The 18,939-nt window shown below is 54.8% G+C and overlaps 2 protein-coding genes across 4 annotated transcripts; both read right to left on the minus strand.

Annotated features, from left to right (window-relative positions):
- Positions 1-397: 397 nt before the first annotated feature.
- On the minus strand, positions 398-4,378 carry FDX2 (ferredoxin 2). Its single transcript, XM_036032323.1, has 5 exons — positions 4,107-4,378; positions 3,958-4,012; positions 3,640-3,746; positions 1,077-1,164; positions 398-818 (listed from the first exon to the last, which is right to left on the minus strand). Exons 1-5 carry the CDS (start codon positions 4,249-4,251, stop codon positions 662-664), a joined length of 552 nt encoding a protein of 183 aa, XP_035888216.1. The 5' UTR covers positions 4,252-4,378; the 3' UTR covers positions 398-661.
- A 109-nt stretch (positions 4,379-4,487) lies between these two features.
- RAVER1 (ribonucleoprotein, PTB binding 1) lies at positions 4,488-18,866 on the minus strand. 3 transcript variants are annotated; one of them, XM_028519112.2, is made up of 14 exons: positions 18,475-18,866; positions 16,891-16,957; positions 14,089-14,558; positions 10,545-10,736; positions 10,248-10,377; positions 9,803-9,897; positions 8,779-8,866; positions 8,253-8,464; positions 8,063-8,156; positions 7,851-7,987; positions 7,006-7,080; positions 6,411-6,551; positions 5,938-6,021; positions 4,488-5,844 (listed from the first exon to the last, which is right to left on the minus strand). In XM_028519112.2, exons 1-14 carry the CDS (start codon positions 18,742-18,744, stop codon positions 5,698-5,700), a joined length of 2,202 nt encoding a protein of 733 aa, XP_028374913.1. In that variant the 5' UTR covers positions 18,745-18,866; the 3' UTR covers positions 4,488-5,697. The 3 variants fall into 3 exon arrangements, with proteins under 3 accessions (XP_028374913.1, XP_035888214.1, XP_028374912.1); XM_036032321.1 differs by having other exon boundaries at positions 7,851-8,156; positions 8,779-8,863; XM_028519111.2 differs by having other exon boundaries at positions 7,851-8,156.
- Between the last annotated feature and the right edge of the window lie 73 nt (positions 18,867-18,939).

Consider the following 18,939-nt stretch of genomic DNA (forward strand, 5'->3'; position numbering starts at 1 on the left):
TGTAGGCGCTTCAGGCAGAGGGGGCAAATGTACCCCACCTGGGTGGGGTGGGTCGATTCCGGAGGCCTGCCCCCAGCCCTCAGGTCAGCCTTGGCCCTTCTTTCCCTTCCGATTCTGCTACACCCCGCCACTCCGCTCCAAAGCCTGCACAACCCGTGGTGACCAAGGACGGCCTGGGCCCCTTCAAATCCCTCCGCGGTTGTAGGGGCGGGGCCTTGCCACGCTGAGTACGTGGGCGCTTGCGCTCAGACTCCCAGGCTGTCTTCCAGGCTGGTGCCTCAGTTTCCCTGCTGGCCCTACCACTGCTGTGGGAGGGGAGAGCTGAGGGGCTAGAAGATGCAGTTGTGGACCTGGGGGCTGCACACCCTCCCCACCAAGGACACTCAAGATGCTGGTGTTCTGTAAGATCGTTTTATTGTCACTAATTAGATTCCAACTCCATCCACACTCAGAGTCTTAAGGGCTTGGAGGGCTGTCCCAGCAGGGGCCCTGTTCCCACCAGAGCCTGGACATGGGGTCTCTCTGAAACATTTGGCCTCCTGGGTGCTTCCAGCACGTCTCTCTGGCCTGTCCGTGCTCTGGGCTGGGCTGGCAACTTTGGCTTTTCCTCCAGTCCTGGCCCAGGGGTCCATGGGTATCTAGGATGGTCTAGCTGCCCGTATCAGTGTGGCTTGGGGACATGGCCGTCCACATAGAAGTTCCTGGTGATCTTGGGCAGGGTGAATTCAGCCCCTTCCAGCTCGGGTGTCAGCGTGATCTGGCAGCCCAGCCGGGAGTTCTCCTGGAGGAGGGGGGCCATGTCCAGCATGTCATCCTCCCTGGGCAAGGGAGGCAGTGGTTAGCAGTGCACAAGCTGGTGCAGCTGGTGAGGGTCCAGGAGGGCAGAGTGCACCTCTCAGGTCAAGGAGGGGCAGGCTGACAGAGTCCAAGGGAAGTAGTTAGGGGGCAGTGCCCCTGCCAGCAGCTGGAAAGGGAAGAAAAGCTGGGGCTGCCCAGTGGACTTCTAGATATCAGGGACAAAAAGGCTCAATAGTCAATCCTGCAGCTCAGATCTGGGAGTGAGCTGCCCTGCTCACCTCTCATCAGGGGAAGGCAGAAGGTCCAGGTGGTCCTCACTCACGTACACGTGGCAGGTAGAGCATGCCAGGGAAGCTTCACAGGCCCCTAGGGGGCAGCAAGTGAAGGGAGTGTAGGTGAGTGGCATGATCAGACTGGTGCCATCCAGTGAAAGCATGTTTCACCACATGCCCCCAATCGTTCCCTCCCTGGCCTGCATACCCCGTGTGACCTACATCCAGTCATCTGCTCAGGTGGCCGATCCTGAACTACAAATAGGTTTTGCAAAAGGATGTACAGGGTGCCCATTTCCCAAGGACTCCCCAGCAAGCTGAGGACCAGGATAATACAAGGAACCATTCATGAGCGTGAACTTGACTTCAATGTAGCTGAGAGGAAAGGCCAGGCAGGTCCCCTGTAACCTTTGAATTCCCTTGCTGTGACCCTGTCACTGTGCTGGGCAAATGTGTTCCTGCCTCCCTTCTGCTCCTGAAGGAGGGACTGGCTCACTCAGGCCTAGTGTATTAGGGGGAGGGATCAGGGAATAAAGATGCAGAAACTGGAGTTTTGATTGCCCCTGGACGCAATCCCAACCTTCTGATTGGTGACTGATAACTGTGCTCAGGGATAATGGCCCTCCCAGACTAAACCCTTCCAGAGGGTTTTCACAGCCAGAATAAAACCCAAACTCCTCCACTCAGTCCTGTGTATCCTCCCACCGCCTCACTCACTCCACATCAGCCACACTGGCCCACCCCCTTGCTCAACTTCACCGCCACAGGACCTTTGCACTTGCTATACCCTTGGCCTGGAATACCCTTCTTGCCACTCTTTCCATGGCCAGATCTTATATTCAGGAACTCAACTGTCCAAGTTCCCCATCTCCTGTTTCTTACCCTCCCCCCTTGTTATCTCTTATTAATTTCTGAACAGCACTTATCAGTCTAAGTTACCATGTTAATCTCTGGATTTACCTGTCCCCTTTCCATTTGTCCTCCTCCCTCTGTACTTGACACTGAGCCTGGCATGTTGTAGATGCTCGAGACATCTGTTATAACTGAATGATGGACAGAATTCTCCTTTCTCTTCCAGACATGTCAGACAATGAGGGTGGAGATGCAAGTCAGCCTCCTGACCCAGAAGAACCTCCCTGTCTCCTCAGGTGAAACTTGGCTCGAAACTCAAAGTAGTCTCTGGCATCCCTTTCTCAATCCTGTTTCCCACCTTGTTAGCACCCCTATCCCTTGAGATCAAGATTATCTAATATAAATGTCTCTAGTCATGTGTCAGGTACTAAGTATTACTCATGACATCTGTTTAATCTTCCACAGCTACTCTGCAAGATGGAACTAAATTATCCCATTTTATAGATGAGAAAACAGAGACCCAGAGATGCTAAATAACTTGCTCAGGGCCATACAACTGGTAAGAGGTAAAATCTGAACACTGGCCACTTGCCTCTAAGACTCATGTTTCCGCCTGTGTCCTGAACTGCCAGCCCCTAGATTCCAGAACAAAACTTGAGGTAGGCCTGCCAGGACCTGTCCCCGCCCCAGACAGCTCCCTGCTCCAATGACTAAATCAGCCCCCTATTGCATTCACCCAACAAATACCCCCGTACATTTTTCCGGGCTACCCTTCTCAGTCGCTGATGACATAATTGCATATTTACTCCCTATGAGGTTGAAATGGTGTGAAATGACAGGAGCCTTACCTATTTTGTGCATTGCTGCCTGGTACACACTAATGTTCAATATTCACAGAAGAGCAGCACAGGTTTAGTGGCTAAAATTGGCTGGGTTTGAATCTAATTTTGCCACTTTACTTGGACCAGGCCTGCGTAACCTGGTGGTCAATTTCCTCACTAATAAAATGAGATAATCTCCTCTACTGCATAAAGTTGTCATGAAGAGTCAATCAGTTAATCTGTGTTAACATGTTTAAAGTAATGTCTGCTATTATTATCTTTCCTTCAACAAATACTCATTTAATACCTGTTGTATCTAAATGCCATGATGGGTAAAAGACATGTGTGAACAAGGCATACAGGGTTTCTCATCTTACTCTGGGGAGAGATGACAAAGAAGGAAATGAAACGGTGAGAAGGGCTATGAGGATAATAAAACACAGTCATATGAGAGAGTCCAGGGAATGAGACTGTCAGGAAGGTGAAATTTACATTCAGACTTGAAGTTTGAAAAGAAACCAGAAGATCTGGTGGAAAATCACTTCAGACCCTGGTAGGAGAAAATGCAAAAGTCCTGAGGCAGAAATGATGTGGGCAGTTAGAAGGATAGTAAGAAAGGCAATGTGGCTAGAATCCAGGAAGGAAGGAGAAAGACAATACAAGCTCCCAGGGGGTAGGAGTTTTAGGAACACCTAATAAACGTAGGCTGCAAAAATAACACTAAGAGCTGGGAGAGGATGAGGCAGTGGTGAGGAATCTAAATTTAAGACAGGGCTGGTGGGAAGCCATGGTAGGATTAATCAGTGGACACATCTGATTTGTGTGTGTGTGTGGGGGGGTGTTTTGTTTTTAACGAACGGTAAGGGCATCTGAAATTCCCTGTGCCCGGTTCCCACCTTCCAGATCCACCCCATGGCGCTGGGCCAGGTGGAGAACATTGTCCCCGACTCTGCCTCTCACAGGAATCCGTTGGCCTGACCGGTCTACGAACACCACGTTCACCCTGGGGACACACAGGGATGCAGATGCCGAACTGCATAATAGCCCAGGGTTCAGATGGAATCTAGGGTTAGGAAGTCGGGCTTGGGCCTGACGGACAGGGAATTTGGACGGAGCAGAAGGGGACCCAAGGCTGGAGGATAAGGTAGGAACTAGGAAAACCTCGTGGGATGAGGAATGGAGGACATGCCGCCCTCTCCACCCCCCCCACTCACACGTCCCCGGGCCGCTCGGGGCCGCTGGCTTCTTCCTCCCCGGCTGAGCACGAGCCTGGAAAACACAGTTGGGTAAGACAGGCACAGCGCCCTGTGGGCATTCGGCGGGTTAGTGCTGCTGTCCCCACCCGTTCAGGCGCCCCAGATACCTGTCACCCGGATTTTTCTGGCTGTCACTGGCGCCGCAGCCTCCCCGGATCCCCAAAATCCCCCGAATCGGCTCCACCAGGGACCCTTGGCCACCCGTAGCAAGAACCCGGCATTTGCGCCACCTCGGGCTACGGAGGCGGCCATGACAGGCACCACGTGACCCGAAACAAGGCATGCGCTGTAGCGCACACAAGCACAAATAGACCCGTAATTACCTCAATAGGAACGCAGAGGTCTGTGCGGGGAATGAACTACGAAGGTTAGGAGGCCGGGGAGGGGGCGGGGGGCGGCGGCAGTCTCCGGCGCACCAATATTTGCGGGGGCCATTCCAAAACCCCCCACCCAGGCCCATTGTCTCAAGAATCAGCCAGCTCTGCTTTCTTTAAAACCATTTACTTACAAACTTTAATTCAGCAAAGGTCTGTGTGAGAGGGTTGGGGAACTCCCTGAAGTGGATGTAGACCCCGAGTGAGAAGAGGGATGCTGGTGGCCTAGTAGGTCAGGGGCAGGGCCCAGGGTCACTTCAGGCTAATAGGTCCTGCTGGTGGGCAGGGGCAGAATTTGTCTGCATGGAGTTGTTGGATTCTGGCAATGGGCCAAGGGGAGGCCAGGTCACCTGGGGATGGAGACGTGGAGCTCACCTTCAGCAAGCGGGGAGCTAGCAGAGGCTCAGTGAGATGCAGTGCCTGACTCCCACAGACACAGAACAAGGGATCTGGTTGCAGCTGGCAGAGAAAGCCTGTCTCTGCACCTAGGCCTGGGCAGAAGGAAGGTGGAGGTGGTGTGCCATGACCAAAGCTTTGGCCTTCTACTGTCCCCAGGGTGGGGATCCTGGGTAGAGGGATCCTGGCCAATCCCCAGGCCAGAGATGTTTGGTCCTGAGTCAAGCTTCCAGAGCTTGGCATCTGAGAGGCTCTGGCCAGCGGGGCCTGGGGCTCAGCTTTAAGGCATCAGAAGGCAAGGAGAGTGTGGCAAGGAGTGGAACACCCAGAGCTGGAGCACAGGCCAGACTGGGCAGGGAGGGGCAGGAGACAACCATGCCTGCAGTAGACATGCGAGGAAGAGAAAAGGACTGAGCCATTTCAAACCAGAGTGTAGAATGGAGGCCCAGAAGAATGTTGAACCTTGTAGGTTTAAGAGCTGGGGGTTATCCTGGATTGTTTAAAAAATATTAAAAATTAGAAAAGGAAACAAAAGTCAATTGTCAAAGTTAAAAAAGGGGGAGAGTCTCTGATCCTCACGGGAGGCTAGGGAAACCTCCAAGGCACTCGAAAGGCCAAGATACAGGAGTGACAAGGCAGGAGCGGACTCCCAGAGAGGCAGACGTAGGCAGACACAGGGGAGGGCCAAAAGGGGCCCTGGCCTGCTCTCTCTCTTAAGGCTGCAGGGTTTCCAGGCCAGGAGCAGGCCAAAGATGCAGAGTGGCCCCCAGGCTCTCCCACACTCCTCAGGCTCCAGCTGGTTGGTCAGCAAAGTCTTTCAGAGATTTTTCTATTACTGAGAGGAAAAAACGAAAACAAAAAACACAAAACACCAGAAAATCCAAAAGCGATTTGGTACAGGCCCTGGAGCATCTCTGGCACTGGCCCCTTAGAAAATCCTCTTGCGCTTCAGGTATGAATCTGCGTAGTGGCCACCAAGGCCTTGGGAATGCTGTCCCACGTAGCTGCCTTCTGGGCTGGGTTCTGGTGAGGGCAACAGGTGGGCAAAGCTGCGTTTCTGGCCGCCCAGTGGTGTCTGGAGACAAAGGGAAGGGTGTGGCAAGTCAGGGGCCACCTGGGGGGAGGGTCACCATTCCCCAGCCCTGTGTCCCCAACCCCTTGCCCGTACCTTCAGTAGGTGGCTGTGGCCATTGGGCCCAGGGCTGAGGCCCAGGAGCCCTTCTCCGGAGCCCAGTGGGGAAGAACCGACAGCCTGGCAGAAATGGGAGATGGGAGGGAGAGGAAACATCCCCCAGAGCAAAGGCCAGGGCTTCAGGTTCAAATCTGGTCTCTTGACTAGCCATGAGATCAAGGGCAAATTAATCCCTCTCCTTGAGCTTCAGTTTTTTTTTAATGTGTAAACTAGGGCTAATACCACCCCATCCTCTGGGCTACTGGGGAAGTGAGCAGAGGCCCAAGGCTGGGCAGCACCAGGTGCTAGACACACAGGTATGGGAAGGATGGCCTGTTTCAGTTGGGCCCTGAGCAAAGCTGACCTCTGCTGCCACCCTAGCCTTAACTTAGGCACTGAGAAGGTCACAGGGGTCCCCTGCATTGTGGCTGTCCTTGAGAACCTGTGCTCAGCTGGGGGAGGCTCCTCACCTTGTTAAGGTGGCTCTGCTTGAGGCCAGCCTGCAGGCCGCTGGTGAAGTAGGAAGTGGGTGAGCCGGAATAAAAGTGAGAGAGGGATCCCCCACCGCCCCCACCACTCCGTTCGCTGAAGCCACTGGGTGGAGGGGACATCTGCAGAGAGGGGGCCAGCTCAGTAAGGCAGACTATTGCATTACCCCACCCCTTTTGTAAACCACCCCTAAATTTCTCTGAGCTTTGCCATATGACTAGCTTTGGCAAACAGACAGCACGAAGATGCAAGCAGAGGGACCTGCCCTCTCTTCTGCCTCTGAGGAACCATAGGCTGTCCTGCTGGCAGTGAGCTCCTCGTGGAACAGAAACACCATCCTAGCTAGGCCCCCAGTCAAGACCCATTCACCATCCTACTGACCTGCAGATATGACTAAAGTCACTATGGAATGCTAAGCCCCAGGGTGACTGCAGAGAACCACCCACCCACTGCCCTGCAGAATGGTGTGAAATAATGATGTTTGCTGTTCTAAGCCACAAAGTGGTAGGACCACCGGTTACACAGCAAGAGCTAACTGATACACCCAGGAGGTGGGATTCACAGGGCACCTCTTACTTTGTGTCGGCTGGGTCTGTGAGGCCCGAGGGCTGGCTCCCGTGGGTGGGAGAAGAGCCGCCTAGGTCCCACATCCTGGAAGTGGGAGAAAGTGTTTTGGGTTGGGGTCTGCACCAACCTCACTCCTAGCTGAACTGCCCAGCACAGATGTCATTAAGGAAGTCTACCCCTTCCAGTAGAAGACAATTCTAGTGCATGGAGCAAACTCGGCCTGTGGCATCAGGCAACAAGACAAGATGTGCTCTGTCCCAGGGGGTGGTTCCACCTCAGACCCAGTGATGACTGCAGTGAAGTCACGTGGCCCCAGTGGAGCCAGGTGTTTGGAGTTTTCAAGGCAAGCTGAGTATCAGGGTTGTGTGAACACTTGCAGTATTTACATGTATATGTTGGTATCAGCATTTATTTCAGTTGTTATTTTTTTGTAATCCGGTGTAGGCTAAACATAACACAGGTGGCCTGCAAGTGGCCAGTCTGCAACGTCTGACCTGGAAGACACTGGAGTCACAGAAGGAACAGTTCCCCAGGGACAGAGACAGGGATCTCAGGAGAAGAGAGAAAAGGGCCAAGAAGGCTGAGCCCTGTCTCTAAGGAAAAGCAGAAGTGCAGCCTAAGGCCTCTTGGGAGAGACAGACAGACAGGAAGCAAGGTCTGATGGGCAGAGACAGAGACATGAGACTGAAGGGCAGAGACTGTGCCTGACATGTTCCCCACCGTCTCCCCAATGCTTGGCCTGGCGCAGTCAGTCCTAGAGAAATACTGGTTTAGTGAATGCCTTGCTCTCAGGGGACAAAGGGCCATAGCAGCCGCCTTCAGGAGGGCTAGCCACAGGGCAGGCTGATACTCACCGAGGGGTAGTCAAAGCCATAGTTGTCAGGGAGCCCTGGTTCAGGGGACAGGTGGGTGCTGGTGAGGTGGCTGAGTAGGCGGGACTTGAGCTGGAAGGCTTTGCTGTTGCCACTGCCTCCGCTGCCACCTCTGGGCGCTGGAGGATTAGGCAGGGGGCCCTCAGCTGGACGGCGGCTTCTTCCAGCACCTCCCCAGCTCCGGGCCTCCTTACCCGCCAGGTTGCTGGCCGGGAGCAGGCTGTGTAGGTTCAGGTAGGGGTTCAGGGGGATACGGAAGTCCTTTGGGGGTTCCCCAAGCAGTGAAACCTATGGCAAAAGGGCTGGATTTGCAAGGGTCCCTGACAGGGGAAACACTGCAGGGCAGGGAGCTGGAACAGTGCTAGGCACAGGGCAGGACCTTACCCCGGGGGGCGTTGGCAGAGGTCCACTGTCTTTCTGGAGGCCCCTGAGGCCAGTGCCTAGGAGCCCCACAGGGGCAGGGGATGGAGTGAGCTGGGCTGCTGGGGGACCCAGGCCCATGCTTTCCCGATCACCCGAGGAAGGGCCGAGCAGTGGCGGCAGTAGGGGTGGTGGCTTCCCTCGCCGGGGTGGCAGCTCTGGGGGAAGGCCCCCTCCTACAGAGAGGAGGAAGGTGTCAGTGGCCCAGACATACAGGACCTTTCCTTCCCAAGGTCCTAGCACATCTGCTTGGACAAGGGTAGGCAGGTGAGGGACAACTATGTCCTGTGCACTGAGCAGAGTCCTGTGAGTGCGTCAACTCCAGAATGCTCATGGAAGCCCTCAGGAGGTGGGTACCTGGCTGACAGACACTGAAACCCAAAAAGGTTAGGTCACTTGTCCAAGGCCATACAGCTGGAAATTAACACACCCAATGAGTGAAGGGGAAGCAGGATGGGCCCAGAGATGACGAGGGAGCAGGGTCTGTTACCTGCAGACAGCTCCCCAAGGAGGGGGTTGGCCGACTGGGACCCAGGTTGGAGGGTGCCCAGGGGAGAGTCTCCCAGGATCCCGGGCTTCTGGGGATAGAACAGAGTCAGCTGGAGATGGGGGCAGTGTGGCCTGAGCAGCAGACAGGTGTTGCCCAGGGCCTCAGCAGTGACAACACCCAGCACACCCAGACTCCAGCCCATGCTTGGTCATGTGTCCCCCAGTGTCTGCAACTCCCTGGCTCTCACCCATCTGGCCAGCCAATGGTAGCCAAGGGCCTCCTGCATGCCAATGCCCATGGGAGACCTTGGGGAAACCAAGGGAACATGGACCACACATTCAGCAGTCAGGTGCTATCACCCCACACTGTGAGTCCCTCTCAGACATACACAGTGACAATCCTCAGGCACCCACCACCCCACATCCAGCCCCCTTGCTGATTAGCACGGAGGCAGGCATTCTTAGCTACCCATGGACTTAGTCGGTCTCTTAGGCAGATAAAGGTCCAAGCCCACAACCTCACATTCTGTCAGTTACCATCATACTCATGTCACAGTGGACTTGGCCCCAGTGAATCAACCCAGACAGCAGTGTGTGTACTGTTTTTTTTTTGTGTGTGTGCATGTCTCTGTGTGTATGTTTCTGTGTCTGCACCGAGGGTCGTGTGCTGTCTCTGTGTGTGCACCTCCATGGGTGTAGGTTTCTGCATATGTGCATGTCTCCACATCTCCGTGTATGCATTGTGGTGGTATGGTGTATGTACATGTGTGTCTTTTTGTATGTCTTTGCATGAGGGAATTGGGGTAAGAGGCCACTCTGTTCCCCAGTGAGGCCTGGTCTTTCTTTCCCAGACAGAGCCACTTCCTGAGTCCTGCACACCTGCAACAGGCCAGGCCCCATATTAAGCACCAGGGACAGTCAGATGGCCCACAAGCCGGAGGGCAAGCCACTGGCAGGTGCAAGGAGTGTTTGAAACCGAGAGCGTGTGTGTGTGAGCAGGAAGCCAGGGCCCATGGCCATGTTACCTTCTGACCCTGCGCCTGCAGGGCCAGTTGCAGCAGCGCTGTGGACAGGGCGGGTCCGTTAAGCAGTGGCATGGCCGGGGGTGCACCCAGGAGACCTGGGAGGAGACCAGGAAATGGGTGGTGGTTCCTAGATAGAAGTCCCCCTCCTCAATTAAAGACGGCCCTGGGCCTGATACCATAAGAGGGCAAGTGAACAGCCCCAAGGAAGGGCCTGGGAAGGGAAAGTTCACCCTGGGGAAGGATGGCCCCTTTTCTACCACCCTGCCTCCCTGCAGACTGCAAGGCTGCCATCTATGACCCCTTGCAGGTGACCCCCATTTTCACCCCTGTTCTTGCTCATGGGGGGCTGTTGACACTGGGAGCTCAGATGGGAACACAGTCCTGGGGAGTTGCCTGGTTCTGAGAGGCTTGGGACCCCACCCACTGCCTACCTGACCCGCCTTACCCTGCTTGCCTCCTGAGTTGCCATGAAGCAGAGGATTAAGCAGCAGCTGGAGGGAGGCAGAGGGCCCCAGGCTGTTGAGCAGCTGCAGGATGCTGGGTTCAGGCAGGAGGCCTTTGCCCCGATTGAGGGCCTGAGGAGAGAAGAGGAAGGTGGTTCACAGCCCAGCTAGGCCAGAGGTGGGACCATGTCCCTCCCTGTTGCCCCAGAACCTGGGTAATAAAGACCAGGAGCCCTGATTTCTCAAGAGAGGAGGGCCTGGCCCCCCAGCTACCCTATTCCCACTCCTTGGGCACTTACTGTGGCCTGGGCAGCAATGAGTGCAGCCAGCATGCTGCGGCCAGGAGGCCCTGGGGCGCAGAAGGAGGTGCGCAGGTGGCTGCCCCCCAGTGCGAGGCCGTCTGCTTGCTGCTGTGCTTCTTCGGCCATCTCAGCTGTCTCATACTCCAGCACGGCGAAGCCCTTCAGCTGCCCGTCCTGGCCGTATGCCAGCTGGTGGGGGTGGCAGGGAGGTGAACATGAGTGCCAGGGGTACAGTGATCACTGTGACCAGACATGGATCCCAATTATGATAGAGAACCCACCCACACCAAGAGGGTATTATTTGGGGGTCCAACACTGTCCTGAGCCATGTTCCTGCATTTGCTCATCGACTCTTTTCAATGGCCCTGAGAAGCTGCATCCTACCCACTTCTCAGAGGGGACAACTGAGGCTCAGACGTCAGTATGCTCAAAGTCACAGAGCTGATGGGAGGGCAGAGCTGGGACCCACCTCACAGGGATCAACTCTCTTGGGCCTCATACCACTATCACTTTGGGGCTTTGTGTGATTCCTGAGCACAGGACAGCACAGAGATAGGAGTGGTGAGCTGAAGGTGCACTGAGGCTGCTGGGCTGACAGGAAGAGGGACTGGCTGGGAGAGGGAGGTGGCCTAGGAGTACCAGCAAATCAGGAGCCTGAGGCCAAGGATGCTGCAGCCAGGGCTGGGAAGGCACACAGCTGGGGAACAAAGCAGGTGGCCTCTGAGCTCAGGTTGGAGACTGGTGGTGCAAGGAAACATAGCCCATGAGACAGGGAACAGAGGTGTGGTCATGGGCAGACCAGGGAGGCCTCTCTACTGCCCTTGACTGCAGCCATTTGATACTTCAGGCCCACAGCCCCTCCTCTAGACCCTGGGGCCAGATATGTTCCAGAACTGAAAATTTTTGAGAAATGAGAAAGGGAGAATGTCACACACACTATATATTACATATCAGTCACCACAGTGGGGTCCGGGGAACCCTGAAAATCAAACACACAAATAGCTCTGCAGCAAGACACAAGGAGAAAGCCATGAACAGCTCCACACTGGTTCTTTGCTGCCAGACCTCCCAGTTTTCAGGGCACTGAGGGTGCTAGAATTCTGGGCGAGGCTGTCCCAGAGCAAATAGGTTCTGGGTGAGAGCACCCAGCTGGGCCCTTCACTGCACCCACATGCAGGCCCCGTCAGCACGCTGCAGATGAGGAAATGAGGCTCTGAGAGGGGCAGTCCCTTGCCCAGGCCACAGAGCTAGAGTGTGGTGCAGTTTGGGACAAGTGCAACACCCACCAGTACAGAACAGTGGACTTCATAAAATGGAATATGGCACAGCTGCAAAAGGGATGAGAACGTTCTCACGTTGGAATGTGGAAAGATGGCCAGGACACAACAAGGGGAAAAGCCAAACCAACATAGGCACAGCAACAACTGGGTCAAGAAAAGAGGAATGCAGGAACTCATCGGAACTGCGCAGCGAGATCTCACTGGAAGGACAGGGCAGAGGGGTGGGAGTGGGGTCCTGCGGGGAAAAGAGCTGGGGGCCTGCAGGGAGCCTTTACACAGAACTCGCTCAATTTCCACATGCGATTGGACTGCCCATTCAGAAAAACAAATGGAAAAGGCTTTTTTCACAAACCTACTTTATACATATCTATAGTATTCAAGTACTTTTTTTGCAACTCTATAATGAATTAAGGCATTTATGATATATAGATTGCCCTGTGAATAAATGGCAAAGTGCACTACAGTGGGTGGCTATGGGGTCTCCTTGGTGGTCTCATCGTGATTATGTTGAAAATAAAACCCCACACCCCCTCAGGACAGCAAACTCCCAGTGTGGCATTGGCCACCCTGGGAGGCAGGGGCACTCAGTTAAAGGCATGGGCCCTAGAGTCAACTGTCTGACCTTGATTCTGGGCAGGGCCCTGCAAATGGCCAGCCCTGGCCTTTGGTTTCCTCATCTGGAAGATGGGCAGCAACTGTACCTACTTCAAAGGGTAGGTGTGGGGATTCAGTAAGACATTCGACAAGAGCAGAGGTGGGTCACCAGGCATAGCAGTTCAGGGAGGCTGCTGGCTGAGGCCCAGCACCACTTTGAGTGCCCAGGTAGGGAAGGCGCTAGCCATCAGCCCACCTCTGGCCAGGCCCCACCTGAAGGCCCGGATGCACGTCTTCTCACCATCACAGATGAACAGAGACTCTGATGAATAAAAGGGTCAAAGGGAACCAAGGCCATGTGGCTCTTAAGTAAGGGAACTGAGGCTCAAACCTCAACCTTCCTGACCTCGAATCCAGCCTCTGTTCAATTAGAATGCCTAATGTAAGTGGAAGAATAAACAGGCAGCTGTTCACAATAGCCCAATCAAAAAGTGCTGCTAGCCCCATTTCCAGAGGGGGAAACTGAGGCTCAGAAAGAGAACCTGTAGTTGGTCATGGCCTTGCAATCCTCACGTTCTACATGAGGAGGTGGCTTCCAAGCTAACTCATCAGTGTCCTGTGCCCTGCCCAGGGCCTGACACACAGTAGGGGCAGGAGCATGAATGAATGCTGAGGGAACGAGGGGAGGAGCTCCTACAGATGTCCAATTCCCCAGGTCCTAACATCCATCCATATGGAGGAGTGGGCCCCACCCAAAACCACAGAGCTGAGGTCTGGGTCCAGAACTGTCCTGTCTGAGCCAGGTACCAGCCTCCTTCAGGATGTCTGGGGCCCCAGGGCCCTGGGGCCAGGCTGCAGCATTCCAATCTTGGCCCTACAAGGTTTCAGCTATATGACCCAAGGCAGGTCACTTGATTACTCTGTGCCTCAGGGTCCCCTCCCAAAAAAGAGGATAATATCTGCCTGTCCAGGCTGTTACAGGATAAAGGGATAGCAATAATATGTTCACGATCCAGCGGGTGCTGAAGGAACACCCGTCTTGGCAATCTGTAGGCAAGACCACCCGGGGCTCTCCCAGGGCTGGGCCCGGCCTATTCACCCCCATGGTGCCTGCCACAGGGCTGGGCACACATACAGAAGTGCCTGACAAATGTGACTTGGGTGAACCAGGGATTATTTTGTTAACCAATGTGTGATTTTTGAACCCCTTCTTAAGAATGAATCTGGTCAAGTGCACTTCCTGACCTCAGGCCTTAAACAAACTGGGCTCCTCTGGAGCAGTCTCCTCCATGCTGCACTTAGGACCCAGGAGGTATTCCAGAAACATATGAGTGCAGATGTGACAGTGAATGAGGGATGAGCAAGCCTCCTGCCCAGCTTTAACAAGGGCAGCCTCACCTGCACTTCACGGGGAGAGAAAGCCAGCGAGGTCAAACCAGTCACTAGAGGGGCGCAGGGATTTGAGCCTCAATAACCTGACTCCCATCTGAGCTGTCACCCACTGCACCATGTGGCCTAACAAGACCCCCACTGAATGTGGTGTCATCAAGACTACTAAAAAGGGACACAGGAGACTGGGACAGGGACAGTGACTCCAAAGACCCCCCCCTCCCAGGTGCTCGGGACTTGGCATCTGCTCCCCAGCTCCCACTCCAGGCACAGCTCACCTGGCAGAAGGTCGGTGTGTGGACAGCTGACAGAGCCCGGCGCAGGGCTTCCACATCACTGAAGCCAGCGGGCAGGCGGTCAACACAGAGGCAGCGGGAGTGGAGCAGGGCTGGTGTCAGTTGCCCCGCATCTGTCCAGTGCACATACAGGGTGCGCGTGCCCAGGGGCTTGCCCAGAAGGTCCGACTTGGCACGGGCAGCTGAGTCCTTTTTCATGTACTCAGCGAAGCCATAGCCCTTGGAATGGCCAGTACACTCGCTATAGACCAGGAAGCAGCGCTCCAGGCTGCCGAAGGGCCGTACTAGCTCCTCAAACTGCTGCTGTGTGAGGCTGGGGGGCAGGTTGGCCACGCAGAGCAAGGCGTCGGTGGGCTGCAGCTGCACTGATAGCTCTCGCTCCCGCAGGCAGCTCTGGTGGAAGGTTTTGATGGCGGCCTCAGCCTGCTCCCCATTCAGCAGGGTCACGAAGGCTGTAGCAGGAGGAGGAGTGGGTCAGTGGGGTCCCTGAGAGTCTGCTCTCGTCCCCATGACCGCCCACTGTTACCTCTCTCTAAATTACATGTGATGTCACATTACTGACCTACCAGGACACCTCATGCCCCAGCAGACTGGATAGTTGCCAGCCTTGAGAAACTCACACAAGTACCACCCGCCTCCAGGAGACTTGCTCCCTGCCCTCACCCCCACTCCTGCTCTCAACCTACTCATGAGCTCACCTGCCCTCTTATCTACTTACTGTGTGCCTGGCTAAGTGATACATAGGAAATAAGTGTGTGACTTGGATGACATATAGGGTAGTGGTTAAGCATGTGGTCACTGGAGCCTGCACTTCAACTCCAGCCCAAGTGGCTGTGAGGGGCCTCAGTTTCCCCATCTGTTGAATGGGCATAACCACCATTGTGCTAGCAGGGAAGTGGGTCTAAAGCTGTGCCCTCCTGCCCAAGGGGAGGAACCTGGACTTGAACCCAGGCAGACACCTCCACAGCCCCACTCTGCACCCACCCTTTCCTTACCACCTTTCTAGGCCACCAACACTTCTCATGTTTGAATCCCTGCCTCAGCCTCAGTCCCCCTGCCACTCCTGACTTGCTGTTTACTCAACAGCTATAGCTTTTCAAAAATGATAATCAGAACGTGCCAAGGCCTTATCCAGAGGCTTCTCACTGCAGGCCCCAAGGGAGCCTGTGTAGCCTGGTCCCATGGCTTTGCTGACCTCCTTTCCCATCTCTTGCCACTACATGCTGGACCATGCCCAACACATGCCCCCACAGGCCTTTGCACCTGCTTTTCCCTGAGCATGAAACACTGACCCCCCTTCCCTTTTTTCACCTGGTTAATCCTGATATACCCTTCAGATTGACTGCACACATCACTTCCCCCACGAGGCCTACCCTGACTATTCCTGTTTCAGATCCCAGCTCTGGGCTCCCACAGCACCCTGCAGCTTCTAGTGCCACAACCACATCACCTTCATGCCTGCAGTTGTGTGAGTGACATCCCTCTCCCCAAGACTAAACCATCTCCATTTGGTTCACAGCTGTGTTCTCTAGTCCTAGCACACACTGGTGCTCAATAAACATTCACTGAAAGACATTATTAACAAAAGAGTCACTTAACCTCTGGATCCTCAATGTCTGGCACATACACTTATGAGGTGCTCAATAATCCTGACTTACTGCCCCTGCCAATTAGTTTACTAAGTATCTACCAAGTGCCAGACACCCACACCCTTTTTAGGTATTTTAATGGCTTTGGCCTTGTGGCCAAACCAAGCAGGTCATGCCCAATTTGCTGGTGAGAGAACTGAGGCTCAGAAAGGGTGACTCACTTGCCTATGGCCACACAGTGAGGACAGATTAGGACTCAAACCCAGGTGCTTTTACCTCCAAAGCCCATGATCTTAACCACTACCTTGGTCCACCAGGTAGGTCTCCAGGGTCATCTGTTCTCACTCACCTGCTTCTCACCCAAATTACAGATTGCACATACAATATGTAGAGGACACAGACACCCACCAAGGGTCTCCCACACAAGTTGGGAGGGGGGAGGTGCAAGCTGATAAGACCTGTGTCTGTTCTCACGGAGATGACCACTCAGTGCAGGAGGCAGGTGAGTGAGCCAGCAGTGACAGCCCAGGGCATCACTGTTACGATGGGGAAAGAGTGCTCAGGGCACTATGAGGAGCTGCCTGCCTCCACCTGGACAGAAGAGGGAACAGCTAACAACAGTGGCAAATGGAATGCCTTGGAAGCTTGACACTAAGGAGATGGCAAGGCTGGGGCACACCCTTACAAGATAGTGTCTAGAGGAGCCTCAGACAGGTTTTGAGGAGAGAGAATAGCAATCAGGTTAGGATTAGGTTCAACCAGATTTGCAATCAGACTGATCAAATTTGATGGACCCTGGCTCCCTGGGAGGGCAAGCAGGAGTGTGAAATCATGCAGGCAGAAAGGCCAGAGGGAGGCCACCATTTTGGCAGAGGCGGAGGGCCACCAATTGTTCTGGAGAGCTTGAAGAAGGCCAGACAGGCCTGGGTGACTGGCTGGCTATGGGATAGAGGGGATGGCACAGGAAGCAGGGGAGCCCCGTGCTCAGGTATCTGGCTGAGCGGCTTAGAGAAGGTACATATCAAGCCTACTCCATGATGGACATCCAGGAAAGACTGGGACAACAGTCTGTCTTGTGCTGGTCTAGGGGACGATGTTGGGCCCAAAATTCAGGAAATGAGACACTGGGCCAGAAAGCTCCTAGTTTTAGGGGCTGTCACTCCTTGTCACTAGCCCACCCCACAGCCCCACAAACCTGTCCCTTTGTATTTGTCCACAAAACAGTACTTGAGCTCATAGTCGCTGAGCAGGTCGTGCACTTCCTGCGGAGACAGAAGCCAAAGGACAGGGAGTCACCAAGGGATGAAGGAAGCAATCCAGTGCCACCTTCACATGGAACAGCTATGAAGGCAGATCAATTTTATTCCCCATTTCACAAAGGAGGAAACTGAGGCTCAGAGCGGTTACTTCCCCAAAGGCATTGAGGCCAGACCTGGCAGAGCTGTAATTCAGAGTCTAACTGCAGACCCCATGCTCCTAACCAACACGACATGCTCTTAGAGAGCCAGGTGGGTCTGAGTTCAGGTCTAAGCACTGCCGTATACACTTAGAGAAGTTGTCCAATCTGTCTGACCCTCACCTGGCAAGACTGTTCTCAACAATGTTATAAGTTAGGTATTAACAAATCCATTTTGCAAATGAGGAAACTGAGGCTCAGGGAGGTGAAGGTCATGGGGTTGGTCAAAGTGGCAACAGGAATGCCAACCAGGGGTACCTAACTGGGGACCCTGTGTACTTGAAGCCTACATTGTGTGGCTTTCCAATTCCCTCCTACTGACATAGCCTCCTTCTTTCAAACCAGCTGTGGGGGTGAGGCTCTGGAGCCCGCTTGTGCCAGATACACTGTGCACCCTGCAGGAGACACAATGTGTTCTCAACTGAGAGATGGCAGGTGTTAGGAGCAGGGCCTGCTCTGAAAACAAACCAGATCATGCTTAGTGGTGCAAGCCCCAGGTCTGTCCCCAAGTCATGCCCTTCTAACATCCTGGGGGTCCTACCAGCCATGTGGTCACCTATAGGCAGTGTGAGCCTGTGGCCAACGTGTTGGTGGGCCAGAGAGCAGAAATTCTCAGCAACAGGAAGAAAGAACCCATTCTACAATTACAGGGCAGGGCATACCAGATGCAGTCTCCTTGGGTCCAAAGAGCACTGGAAAGCCCTGCACATAGGCCCCAAGAGAAGAGCAGCCCTGGCCAGATCAGCCAAGGTGGGGCGTGGGGCCCGACAGAACACTGGTCCCTCCTCTTTCACGTCTGTGGGCAGAATACCTCTTTTTCCAAATTCATCTTGGGACTTTTGGGGAAGAAAGACCCCAGGAGCTGCTACAACTTCTGATCTATCCTTAAGAGAAGTTAATAAACCGTGCTAAGGGTATTCTAGCCAACCCTGAAACTGGTGGCTATAGGGTCCTGCTATCCCATGGTAGAGGGGAATGAAAACAATCAGGGCTGGGAGTAGTCTAGCTGTCCATTCACAATCCCCCAATTTGGCTAAAGCTGTCCTCCCACTTCAATCATTTTGTCTCTTCCAAGCCTGTGATCGCCTCCCCCCCCACCCCGCAACGTCCTGCCTCAGTCCAAAGTTGGCTTCTCCCTCCATCACCGTCCCCCCCAACCCTCTCTTGGTCTCTTCCAACCTCTCCTGGATCTTGCGCTAAGACTCGCCCGCCAGGGCTCCCACCCCCCGGCACGCGAGCGTTGGTGTTGCCTAGTTCCCCCCCCCCCCGCGCGCACGCGCACGGTGGTATTTCCCGCCACGCTCTCACACTGCCCCCCCATACCTGGTTGGTCACGTCCCCCGGGAGGCCCCGGATGAGTATCTTGCGGCGGTTACGGAACTGGCGCTCAGTGTGTTCCAGGCGTTTCCTGATCTCCTCTGGATCTAGCGGTGGTAGTTCTTCTTCGGGCGCCCGGCGCTCCGCGGCATCATCAGCTTCAACCTCGGCCCCAGGCTCCGGGCTCAGTGGGGGCCGGTGAGTAACGGACACGTCGGCCGCCATCTTGGGGAACCCGGCGCCTTCTGGGACCAGCGAGCCGGGGCGGAGCGGCATAGAGCGGCAACGAGGGCGCGTCCACCTATTGGCTGGGAGAATTCCCGCCTCCTTCTCGAAGACCTCAGCCCATTCGCTAAAGCCCAGCCTCCTGGAGTTCAAGCCCCCTCTCGGCGCCACAGCCTCCGCCCCTTTCCGTTGCCCAGGTGTCACTCAATGGACGCGCCGCGCAGTGAGAGAGCCCCTCAGTGCAGC

The sequence above is a fragment of the Phyllostomus discolor genome, chromosome 8 (assembly GCF_004126475.2).
Source record: "Phyllostomus discolor isolate MPI-MPIP mPhyDis1 chromosome 8, mPhyDis1.pri.v3, whole genome shotgun sequence".
Lineage (NCBI taxonomy): Eukaryota > Metazoa > Chordata > Mammalia > Chiroptera > Phyllostomidae > Phyllostomus > Phyllostomus discolor.